Source organism: Ailuropoda melanoleuca, chromosome 5 (genome assembly GCF_002007445.2).
Source record: "Ailuropoda melanoleuca isolate Jingjing chromosome 5, ASM200744v2, whole genome shotgun sequence".
NCBI classification, from domain to species: Eukaryota; Metazoa; Chordata; class Mammalia; order Carnivora; family Ursidae; genus Ailuropoda; species Ailuropoda melanoleuca.
In genome coordinates, this window is record NC_048222.1 from 129,601,929 (window position 1) to 129,614,519 (window position 12,591).

At 40.2% G+C, this 12,591-nt stretch overlaps 1 protein-coding gene across 1 annotated transcript in view; it reads left to right on the forward strand.

Moving 5' to 3' along the window:
• ANXA5 (annexin A5) overlaps positions 1 to 12,591 on the forward strand; it is a 29,989-nt gene continuing 17,398 nt past the window's right edge. Inside the window, exons 1-3 of the mRNA XM_034661673.1 lie at positions 1 to 48; positions 155 to 198; positions 11,225 to 11,309. Coding sequence (XP_034517564.1) covers positions 190 to 198; positions 11,225 to 11,309 — 94 coding nt within the window. The 5' untranslated portion in view covers positions 1 to 48; positions 155 to 189. The remainder of the gene's footprint in view (positions 49 to 154; positions 199 to 11,224; positions 11,310 to 12,591) is intronic.

Consider the following 12,591-nt stretch of genomic DNA (forward strand, 5'->3'; position numbering starts at 1 on the left):
CCGCTCTCTCGGAGGTTCGGGGCACTTAGGTCCCTCTGTCACCCTTGGGTGAGTGCTCGCCAGGCCGGGGGTGGGGGCTGCGTCCGGACAGGGGAGCTGCGGGGGGGACCGGTCTGCGGCTCACTAAACCCGCAGTGTCTCTCTTCTCTTGCAGTTTGACATCACCTTTTCCTGACCCGAGCATTCGCCATGGCACAGGTAGGGCCGTGCGCCCCCAGCGGAGCGCTTGCATTTGCCAACTTTGTAAGCTGTGTCTAGGGAGTTCTAGAATTGGTCTGAAAGCCAAAGAAGTTTAGGAGTAAATGAAATCTGCCTTCGAGAAATCTGTTACACCTTTCCTGTTTCTCCTTTAGTTGCTCCCCCGTCCAACCCCTTTCTTGTGTCCCGGGCTTTTTCCCTTCCCGTGCCCGCCGGAACCTGCTCCGAAGCAGCCGGCGGGGCGCAGCAGCCGGTGACGTGGCCGGATTTGTGTGCACTCCCTTTTTGTGAGTGAATGTGTAAAGTGCGCCCGCCCCAAAATCCAAAGAACCGCTAAAATTAGAGCCGGAGCAGGAAAAGCTCTGAGCGGTCATGGGAGGCGAACGCGTTTTATTCCATGTCTTTCTTTCCATGCCTGCCTTCTTTCCTTCCTTCTTTTCTCTTCTTTGCCTTTCCCTTCCTTCCCCTCCCTTCCCCTCTCTACTTCTCCCTTCACCCCTCCCCTCCTTTTCGTGCCCTTTCCTGTATTATTTTAATACTACGAGTGGGCATTGGCTTTTTCCAGTAGAGCTCTAGTGAGTTTTTTCCAGTTGCTCAACCCAATTTTACTGAAAGGAACTGTTCCTTGTAGGTACTGCTTCCCTCCCCCCCACCCCATGCAAAGGATTAAACAGAAGAGCCGTTTTTCTTAAGTAACTCGTGGAACGAGTTCTAAATTGAATTTGCCTTGGGATTGTTTCAGAACTTGATTACCTAATGTTGGTCTTTTTTGCTCTTAACATTTGTCAAAAATACAGGAAAGAAAAAACCATTCATATAGCAGCCTTTAAAAAAAAATGACCGTGTTGTAGAGTCTTTTGTGAATAAAATACCAGTGCTAACAACTGCACCTCAAAACTAATGTTACAGATCTGGGCAATCAAACTGGCTTGTCAGAGTCCAGATAATTTTTTTAAAAGCAGTATTTAAACTGCTCAGTGTCCTCTCTTTATACTCTTCATTTATTGAATTGAAACAAAACAAACAAACGAACAAAACTGACCTACTAAAATTGAGTAAGGTTTCAGGGTCCTTTCCAAGAGAACTTGGGAGGATTATGATGACCTGGTAACTTTATTGAATTTCTACAGTGCTTCCATTCTTACTTCCTCTTTTGCACTTAGGAAATATTAGAGTAAACCGATTCTCATATTACTTGAAATGGAAACTTTGGTTAGGTTCTTCCCCACATAAAGGATACTTTTCTGTGGAATTAACTTTCCTTCACTAAGGGTTGTTTTTCTTATCTTGATATGCTGGTGTGCTGATGTAAATGATCGTTGAACAAGCATCAAAGAATAATTCCCTTTATCCTTGTTCATTTGGCTGTTTCTTGACTCTGTTTTGTATGTTGACCCAGTGATGTCTGAAGTTTTTCAATCAATTCCTTTTAATTTTGTAGACTCCAGATAGAACAAACATGCTTTTCCAACTGTGGACATTAATAATTTCAAATAATGGGAAGTGCAAAGGCTGTTATATATACAAAACCTGGGTAAATGATGGTTTGCATTATAAAATTAAATACATGATCTCTATCACAGTATAACTCTGGGACTGTTTTCTATTAAAACTACAGTTTTTAGTCATCATAAAAGTTACAAGTAATGTTAAGAAAAATACACTGTTGAATTTTGCGCTTTGTTATTAGTTCTCCTTGGAAATTATGGAAGTAAAACATTTTGTTAAAATGTTTAACATTAAGATGGAGTTTTGTTGTTTTATACTTAACACATTTGATGGTATGCAGAATGCCCACATTAAGGACTTGCACTTTTACTGTCAAAAAATTTCCTTGGACCCCAGTGTAATGGTAGGAAAGCTGAAGTAGTTTCATTGTTAGGTTTTAGATGGTTTCTATGGTAGTGTGTTTTGTTGACCCGTGGTTATGGGAACTAGAGACCTCCACTCTGTGGTCATCTGTAGAGTAGGAAATCAGATGCCTGAGACTTAGAGGAGCACATTTCAGCCATTTAAAACGTGTCATTAAATATTGTCTCATTTATTGAAGAATGAAAATGTAGACTCCCACAGCAGTAACTGTACCTTCCATACCAGTGTTTTGTCTTTTTACTTGACTTGGGACTACCCTGCCAGTCACAGTCTGCAAAGATCCAGGAATCAATTATATATGTAGCTTGTGGGCATTACCGTCTTGTCAAGAATATAAAGAGAAAGCATTGACTGATCTTCTATAGATAATTGCAGTTTGTTTTTATATAAAAATATTATTAGGGAGATTTTATGCTCTTGTGTATATTTATATTAATATTTTTGTTATATAAATAAATTATAAATTTTTTATCTCATAATTAATATAATTCCTATCAATACAGATTCTTAAAATTTTACCCTAATGATGTCAGTATAGGGTGACAAAGCCATAACAGATATTGGGAACTACATAAAAAGTGATTTATATAATCATGGTGAGTAAATACATTCAGAGCTGGAGGTATTTGTGGAATTACCACCTCTTGGGCTCTGCCCTTCTCTTTCTGGTCCTAATCCTTATCCACTAGCATTGAAACACACGGGGGTCTACCAATTGACTGTTATTATGGAGAGAAGTAGTCTAACATGAGGCTTCCCAGTCTTTCTTAAAGATAACACACTGGTTACCTGTATCTTTTTCGTGACACACAGGAAGAATAAGAATTTACTTGCAAGTAAACAGATCCTGGACAATATTTTTTTTATATCTTTGAAATAATTCATTTGAATGATTTTGTATTTATCTGATTTGGAACCACAATATCCATGTTGTTTTAGAATGAACTTTGCTAAATGAATGACAAATTATTATGATTATTGGATCACTAATGTTTTCTACTGTACTAAATTTGGGTACAAGCTAGTTCAAGATANTGATTTTGTATTTATCTGATTTGGAACCACAATATCCATGTTGTTTTAGAATGAACTTTGCTAAATGAATGATAAATTATTATGATTATTGGATCACTAATGTTTTCTACTGTACTAAATTTGGGTACAAGCTAGTTCAAGATATTTACTAAGGAATGGCCGAAGAGCTGTTAATTGCCTGAATTATCTATATAGAGTAAAATATGTTTTGAATCCTTTCATCTTTTTCTTTCAAAGGTCATCTTGTGATTATATAAATGTGACTTTTTAAAAAAATCCATTTTTAGGGTCATTTTTCTCAATCTGACTTCACTGTATTTTGGGTTGGATTTCTTAAACTGGATCCTGACCTATTTCTCTCTTATTGCTTAACTTGCTCATGCAGATTTTTAAAATCTCACTATTTAGCTAGAGCCAAATTATTTCACAGATATTCTAATTTATTTTAGGTACTTAAAAGTACATTCTGTACTCTGTATTCTTTGGCTTGGAAAAATCAGGAGTTGGCTGTATTTCAAAGATGAATGATCCATTTAATACATTTTAATTCAATTTGAATCTGTATAATTTTCTTTATGATAACAAAACTTTAAAATAGATTTTGGGGGTACCTGGGTGGCTCAGTTGGTTAAGGGTCTGCCTTTGGCTCAGGTCATGATTCTGGAATCCTGGGATAGAGCCCTCCTTGGGCTCCTGGCTCAGTGGGAAATCTGCTGTTCCCTCTCCCTCTGCCCCTCCCCCCTCCTCATGTTCTGTTTCTGCCTCTCTCTCAAATAAATTAAAAAAAAAATTTTTTTTAAAGATAAATTTTGGGCAATCTGAACTTAGCTTTATAATGTTGTTTATAGAGTTAATATATTTAAGGCAGCAGGAATGTCATGAAGCAAAATCAGGCAACATAATTTTTCACTGGAATCTTCATGAACATCAGATTTCTCTCTCCCACACATAAATTGTGTAATGTTTGATTAGAAATTTTTTTGGTTGATTTGAAATCATTGTACTGTGATAATTTATAAAGTGCCTGTGCAGAACAATCAGGATCAATGTAAATAAATAGATTTGATATGAGGCTCATTCTAGAGGAGTTGACCAGATATTGATAATCCTTTTCATGCCATTCATTTTAAGGCCCAATCTCTCTTTAGAGATCTCTCTTGGGATCTTAGATCAGGATTACTATACTGCTTTGAGTTAGTGTCTCTCAGTTCCTGATACCTCTGACTCTTGTTTACATTTTGGTTGCTGAGAAAGAACTAGATCCAAAACTGCTTGACTGCTTGGCAAGCCACTGAGCAGTTCATTGGCATTCAGCAAATCTTAATTCCCTTACCTAGATCTGGTCCTTTTGGACACAGGTGGCGAACTAGTGAGAATTGGGCAATCTGTGGTTTTCTTCTTTTAGTGACTTAGAAATTTAAAATGGTAGAAATATAATATTTTTACATAATCAATTTCTGAAATAAATTGTATTCATATAACCTGTATACTATTCTAAAACTTCACAGACACATTAGTTGATCTTTACAAAAATTAGTGCTCCTAAGACCTTTGTTTTAAATGTGTTTTTTTTTTTTAGTTTTAGTTTTTTTTGGGGGGGGCTCATCCTTTCAGTTTAATAGTTTATATAATATGTAAACCTGTATGCAATTGATTTACTGGAATGAATGCATATTCCAGTTGGTATCATTTCTTCGGACAACTGTTCCTAACTGTTCTCTTTACTTCCCATTCCTGCATGCATTCATGAATATATGAAGCTTTTGAGTTCCCACTATGCACCAGGTATTGTTAGACATGGGAAATGAAAAAGGAAATGGGACAAAAATTTATTGGTATAACAGACACATTGCTAAGTCTGTTCTACGCATTAGTTAGTACTCACAATACAGTTTTGGAAATAAGTATTACTATTTCAATTTCACAGAAGAGAAAATTGAGGTCACATACCTGGCAGTGTTCAGATGGGACAAGGAGGAAAGGCATTATATGTAGAGGCAACACCAGCAAGAGTGAATGCTCAGAGGTATAAAGGAGTTTGGCCTGGCCTGGAGCTGTAGGCAGTATGGTATTGCTGGAGTGAAGCTGCCGTCAGGTGGGGAGCTGGAGCCCTGCTTGGAAAGGGATGCCAGAAAGAGCTAAAGAATATGAACCATTTTGTAGGTAAGGAGAGCTATTAAAGAGCTGTAAGTTGGGATGTGCTAGGGTTAGTTTGAATTAACCAAGATCACCCTGGCGCCAGTGTGATGTTGCATTTCTGAGGGCTGCAGAGACCGCATGGTGGTGCAGGAGGGTGGGAGGGAAGGAGAGAGAAGCTGGATATTGGAAGACCACTTAGGAATCTGCTGCTATGACCCCGGTGAAGTATTTAAGACAAACGAGGCCCTGGCTGGGACTTTAGATAGGAGGGGACTGTCAGAGGAGTAGGCAGATGGGATGCATGAGTGGGGTGGGCTGTGGTGGTGAAGGGTCTGGTCAGGGTCAAAATGAACGGCTTGCTTGCCTGAGTGGTTGATTTGTGTTTTTCTTTGAGAAAGGAATACAGGTTTGAGGTGGAGGGAAAAGATAGAGTTCGTGGTGGGTTTGTTGAATTTGAGTTCCTTCTGAAACACTTCGGAGGTGCTTTCTGGGAAGCAGTGGGGTATATGTGGTCTTTAAATCCTCTGTCATCTCTGTAGCTCATTTATTTATATATTATTTCTCTGCCTACAACTAAACATGATTCGAGGCTGATATTTCCCACTTTTGTGTAGGACCAACCATGTTTATTAGATTTCTGCCCCTCGTTTAGATACAAAAGGAAATAAAGTTGTGAATCTGTGCACACTTTTCTGTACTATGAGAAATCGATAAGTTTGTTTCCTGAAGCATTAGTGAATGAATTGGTTAGTGATACAGCTTTTCAAGTACTGTTCATAGAATGCCCAGTTGAACAATTAGGTAAAACAGAACCCCCCCCTGCCCCAGTGCCCCACCTCAAATGTGTACTCACTGGAGGCTAATGGATTTCCCCACTTTAACCCAAGGCATCACCATTATTCATGGACAGTTGAACTTTCCATTTTTTGGTATTTGCCAAGGGAAGGCATTCTTAGATTGGCAGGGAGTCGTAGTCATGGGAGCATTAAAGACACAACAAAAACCTAAATCATATTGACAAAACCTTTATTTTGTTATCAAAACTTCTTTTCTACCTTTGTGCGTAATAACTTAAATTATTTACGGTGATACTTTTTCTCCTTACACTTGATTTTAAGAAAGGGGTCAAGATAATGCTTAAAAGTCAATTTGAACTTAAGACTTTGAACTTGACTTTCACNACGGTGATACTTTTTCTCCTTACACTTGATTTTAAGAAAGGGGTCAAGATAATGCTTAAAAGTCAATTTGAACTTAAGACTTTGAACTTGACTTTCACCTTTTTTTTTTTTTTAAGATTTTATTTATTTATTCATTCGACAGAGATAGAGACAGCCAGCGAGAGAGGGAACACAAGCAGGGGGAGTGGGAGGGGAAGAAGCAGACTCATAGCAGAGGAGCCCAAGACAGCCAGCGAGAGAGGGAACACAAGCAGGGGGAGTGGGAGGGGAAGAAGCAGACTCATAGCAGAGGAGCCCAATGTGGGGCTCGATCCCGGAACGCCAGGATCACGCCCTGAGCCGAAGGCAGACGCTTAACCGCTGTGCCACCCAGGCGCCCCAGACTTTCACCTTTTTTGATAGGTTTGGAGCAAGGGTAAGAATTAGGGCTTGAGGATTTTTTCTGACCCCCTGTTGTTTGTGTTTGTACCCCTCAGTCCTCTTGGAGATTCTAGGTTTTGTTTTTTTTTTTTTTCTGATATATTTTTTTACCTTGCAACTTCGATCATAATCATGTCATGCTGGTTTTTCCCTCTTTCCATGCTCATTTTTCTTGGTACAGTGCTCTTTTATTTTTTTTTCTTTGCTTTTTTTTCTTTGCAGTGGGACCCATTATCACAGGAAATATTAATAGGCCTGTACTGTGTACATCAGATAAGACCTGAACTGCTGTGACTGGGGAGTGAAGGTAGAGTTCTGTCATTGGACTTCCCCGTTCCCCACCTTTCTGGGTGGCCTCCAGAGGATTTTTGTGAAACCTGGGCCTCAGAAGAACCATACTTAAAAATCACCATGTGGCTACTTAGCAGTTGCTCAGCTGTAGTGGTTTGCCTCACGGTTTCTGGCTTCCTAATTAGTATTATGTGGAATGCTGGTAGGTGTTTGATTAAGTATTGATTTTGTTCAACTGGAAGACGGTTTTAAAAAGAGTTTAGTTTTCTTCTGTGCTTTCAGGAAAGCTTCAGTTTAAAAGGCTCCAGACAGGTGAATGTTTTCTCATCTTTAAATCTGAAGTTGTTGTTTCTGTTGTTGTTTTCCTATTTCTTTAAATTCCTTCTAGAAAAGCAACCCTTCACTTATTTTTTGGTTTAATTGTATTCATTTTATTTTGCCATACCTAGTCATTGACGGTAAAGAACTCTCTCATTTAGAATAAGTGAACAAAAAAAGCCAACAAAATTATAGAGCTAGAAGAGTGGATAATTTTGAAGGTGAGAGTTAAAAGAGTGAATTATATGTTTTGGCCATGTATGGTCTGAGAATATATAATAGTGCCCTTGAGAAGGCCTTGGTGGTAACTGAGGATGAACTGGGTGAAGGGAGCAGTACCTACTCACAGTTGGAATTAACCTGGGTAAGGTATAAATGTTTAACTTGAGGCTAGTGGGTACTGCAGGAAAAAGGAGAAGCCCTCTTGTATGAGTCATGGAGAGTCACATTTGCCCAGTGAAGACGGTTTTGTGTGGGCCGGGATAGGGTTTGGACAGGATGTCCAAACAAGGTTTCTGCCCTTGTGACTCATGTCTGTGATTCACTTCTGGTCTCTTACTACCACTACGTGGCTTTGGCTAACTCTGACAGTGACTCGGATTGTGTGGAATGTAGCACGTGTTTCCCAATTTCTAGATAGCTCTCAGAAATACAATCAGAAGTTACTTCTTCATAGTTCGTTACTGAGATCTGAGGATACTCCTCTTCCTTCCATGTTTCACCTCATTTCCTTCAGTCTCAGTGGTCAGATGTCTTTTTAAGGCAAATCTGCTTTGTCTCCTCTGTTCTTAACCTCTTGATCTACCAACAACTCCATAGCCTATAAACTGGATAAGGTATTTTTTTTTTTAAAGTGAGTTTTTAATAGCATGTTTAAAAAAAACCCATCATTTGTAAAATTGGAGTTCATAGAGATGCTTTGCCTCACAATTCACTTTTTTGGTGTTCTCCAGTCAGGCTTTTACCACCATCAAAGACCTCCTCCTTACCAAGTCCAGTGGACCCTTTCACTCTCACCTCCTGTTTGACTTCTCTGTGATATTGGACACTGCCTTTTCTTTCTTCCTGGAACATTTTCCCCCTTTGGCTTCTCCATGCCATCACCCTTTTCAGAGACTTTCTTTTTGTCTTTGGGAGGCTGTGCAGCATCATGATTAATAGCCTGCAGTCCCCTGGCCTGTCTTCAGGTACTGGCTCTGCTACTGGCTTGATGGTCCCTTGGATGATTCTCCAAACCTAACTTAGCCAGTGTGCTTCTTTGTCTATAGAATGAAATGATCCATGTGAAGCTCTGAACACCATGCTTGGCTCATTGCCACACTGAGCAAATCTTAGGGGCCCAACACAGGGGCTTGAACTCATGACCCTGAGATTGAGACCTGAGCTGAGATCAAGAGTTGGATGCTTAACGGACTGAGCCACCCAGGCACCCTTTAGCTGCCATTCTGATTGGAGGGGACCTTCTCTTCTCTGCTGGCTCTCCTGGCCACCCTGTTAACATTGCCTTTTGTGATAAGGTCCTCACATCGCTCCAGGTACCACCTGTGTGCTCTGGTAACTAACAAAGCCTGCTTCTCTTCCAGTATGCCTGCTGGGGAGAAACGTAAGACCAGTCATCCTATTCCCCATTTGAAAAAAGAATCACCCTAATTGGTTCCCTTCTGCTTTGGTTCTATTCTTCTCTGTCTTTCCCTTTCCATTTCTACTGCTCCTGACTTCGATCAGGTCCTGTCTTCTTCCTGTGTTACTTGTTTTTACAAATCTTCCTGTCTCCACTCTTGCCCATTCCATTGTTTCTTCTGCTGCCCCAGTAATATTGCACAGTCACCATCGTTCTTCCCTACTGAAACGTCCTCTAGTGACTTCCCCTTGCCTACAGGATGAAGTCGGCACTTCTTAGCATGGCTGTCCAGCTCCTCCTCACCTCCCACCATGACCACTGTTTGCTTTTCTGTGCATACTTGCTGTTTGTTTCAGTCTGCTCAAACTCTTAATCCTTTGTACAAAGCACCAGATGTTTTCATTCTTTCATGTTTTTATGCATGCAGGATTATACCTTCCTGTACTTCTCTACTTTCCTGAACCTGTCTTGGAAAATCACAGGCAACTTTCAAGACATTTTTTGGGAAGTTTTTCTGATATCTTTTCTTTCCACTCTTCCCAGCTCAGCCCCTCCTTTATGTGTATATGTGCCCTGATGAAACCTGCGTGTATGTGCCCTACTGTACTTGATTATTGACGTGCCTGTCATGTTCTCTTGACTTTCAGAGATCATCACTTTTTCCTAGTGATTAGTACAATACTTGGCATGTGGAAAGCATTCAAAAACTAGTTACTGAGTGAATGAATAAACAGACAGGGGAACTATGTTATCTGTCGTGTCAGTCCTAGGTTCTCACACTGAGAGAACCTGTGGTATTTATTCATTTTTTATGATGACATATTGATGGTGTCTTCATAATCAATTTGAAGTGGCCCCACTAAACACAGGGAAACTACAGTTTGACCTGAGAGATATGACTTTCCCAATCCATGTCAGTTTTGGAGGACTGTTTTGTTAAATTATCAGTTTCTCTCTCAACTTACTCCTTCTTTTAATTATGTTGAGCCACATGAAATTGCCAGAAATTTTTTCCTTGTAGGTGACTGTGCTTGCATGCATTCATAATAAAACACACATGATTATAAACCAGACAAATATTCTCAACCCTTCCTCCCTATAGCTGTTTTTTCCTCAGTTTTATTTTTTTAAAAAAGATTTATTTTTTTATTTTAGTGAGAGAGAGTACGTGTGTGTGCATGTGGCAAGGGGAGGAGCAGAGTGAGAGGGGGAGAGAGAATCTCAAGCAGACTCCTTGCTGAGTGCCCAGCCTGCCTTAGGGCTAGGGCTCCATCTCATGACCCTGAGATCATGATCTGAGCCAAAACCAAGAGTCAGATGCTCAACTGAGTGAGTCACCCAGGCGCCCTATTAAGTTTTGTATAGAACCTTAGTGGAAGTTTTGAGGGACTTCAAAAGTATTAGTAAAAATTAATGCTGAGATCCTCCTTTTATCATAAGATAAAAATTTAGAACTCAGTATTCATGTAGCCCTCTGATTCTAAAGAACTAATGATATTATAGATTTTGAGGGGGAAACCTTAAACTGTTTTCATGATTAAAAGCACTACATGTATGATAAAATAAGAATAACAGGAAACCTTATGAAGAATGTCTTCCAAATATATTTTTATAAAGTTCCAAATTCAAAGATTTGGCATATGAATTACCAAATATCTTTTCAGGCTTCACCAGGTTATCTTAAAATCCCTAAGTAAATATAAAGAAACAGGACTAGGTGAAAAGTTACGTAGTGAGGATATCGCTTGGAGTTGAGTACCAAAGGCAGGGCATCCAGTTTCAATGCAACTCAGCATGCTTCTCGATCAAAGTGGCAAGAGACTTGAATGGAAGGAATCCTGCAAGGAAGTGCCCTCAGTGAATCTGGGAGTGTCACCGGGGCATGGACACTGGGGACGATGCCCTAGGGAAGAAGGCCTTGGGAGCCAGACCTTCCCTTTAATGGTATTGCAGAGGACCTGGATAGCTCAGGCACGGAAATGGTTCTGTTAATCCAAACTGTAAGTGGTCCTCTTCCCATTTCAAATGGGGTTATCAAATGGTAAGTTTATTTAAAAACTGAACATGATATAGAGCAATGTCTTGCTTTGCTGTTCTTTGCTTTGTCCTCTTCATGCCATGAATAATATCACTGTGTTTCCTGTCTCAGGTTCTTAAAGGCACCGTGTCTGCCTCCCCCGGGTTCGATGAGCGGGCTGACGCAGAAGCTCTTCGGAAGGCCATGAAAGGCCTGGGTAAATTCAACCTTCCTTTGGTTCTTAAAACAACAACAACAACACCCAGAAAACCATGACATTTATGTTTCCAAAGAAAAGGTCGCTGATTTACAGTAAGATTAATTTTAGAATATTTTTATCTGAAATGTATATAGAGAGGATACGTGAAGGTAACAAAATAGTATGATCCCTAATATTCAATCTCTGAAACTGAGCAGGAAGTTAAATTCGGCCTCTTTGTTCTTTAGCTTTTCAGCTTTACCTGGGAGTTAGGTGACATTCCTGGGAGTGGAGTGATCAGCTCTGCACGTCTTTGTCCTGCTTGCCTGATCAGCTATCTGGTTCTGCCACTCTTTTGCGTTCAACTCTCTTCTCATTCCCCAGTCTCCTTTCTAGCCATGTATAAACCTCTCATCTTGAGGATTTCTACGCGGCGCCGATCCTCTGTCCTCAGGCTCCTCCTATGCTAGTGTCCATGCGTGGGGATCCACCTTCTTCAAACTTGGCCCTGACCCCTTCTTTCCATTCTGACATCTTGTGAGATTTCCTGTTGTAGCAGGGTTAGCGTTAGCTTTCTGGGCATGCGCTTCGTATCCCGGCCCACGCTGTCGGACTCAGCTCACGTTACCGAGTGTTCTCTGACGCAACCGTGCTGGGTTATCTCCTCTTCGTGAAAACCCTGTATTTTCCTACTGCTGAGCTTTCCCCTCATTTTAAAAGCCTGTCCTCCTTCCCTGTACCGTTGCCTGAGAAAACCCTTCCATCCTTCATGAGTCTTTTGGCTGTCACCTTCTCCATGAAGCTGTTCCCAAAACTCCTTCCACTTATCAGCTAAGAGAACGTCCTCTGAAACCCCCATTCAACACCCGAACCTCTCCTGAGGCACTTCTAACATTTTGCTTTAGCTCAAGTTTGTCTGTGTGGTTTTGTATTTTTTACCCTAAATTGCAACTTGAAACCAGGGTTTGTGTCTTTCTCCTCTCTTAGTCTCCTATAACACTCAGTGTATGTCTTGTGAATATCCATTGTCTGAGTAACTATCTATTTGTTGCAAGAAAAACTAGGGGCATTAGATTTTTAAAAAATCAGGATTATTTTTCTGCCTACTTCACAATACATCAGAAATAGGGGATAGTTTATATTGAAAGCATAACATGTTATATGTTGTACATTTTATGGTTTAATAAATTATTTAATGAAGTCTGTTTTATGAGGTAAGGAATCGAAGTGACTGGGGAGCTGGTCCCAAAGGTTATTGAGACAGTGGGCATGTGGGAGCCAAGTTGTAATTCTTCGAACA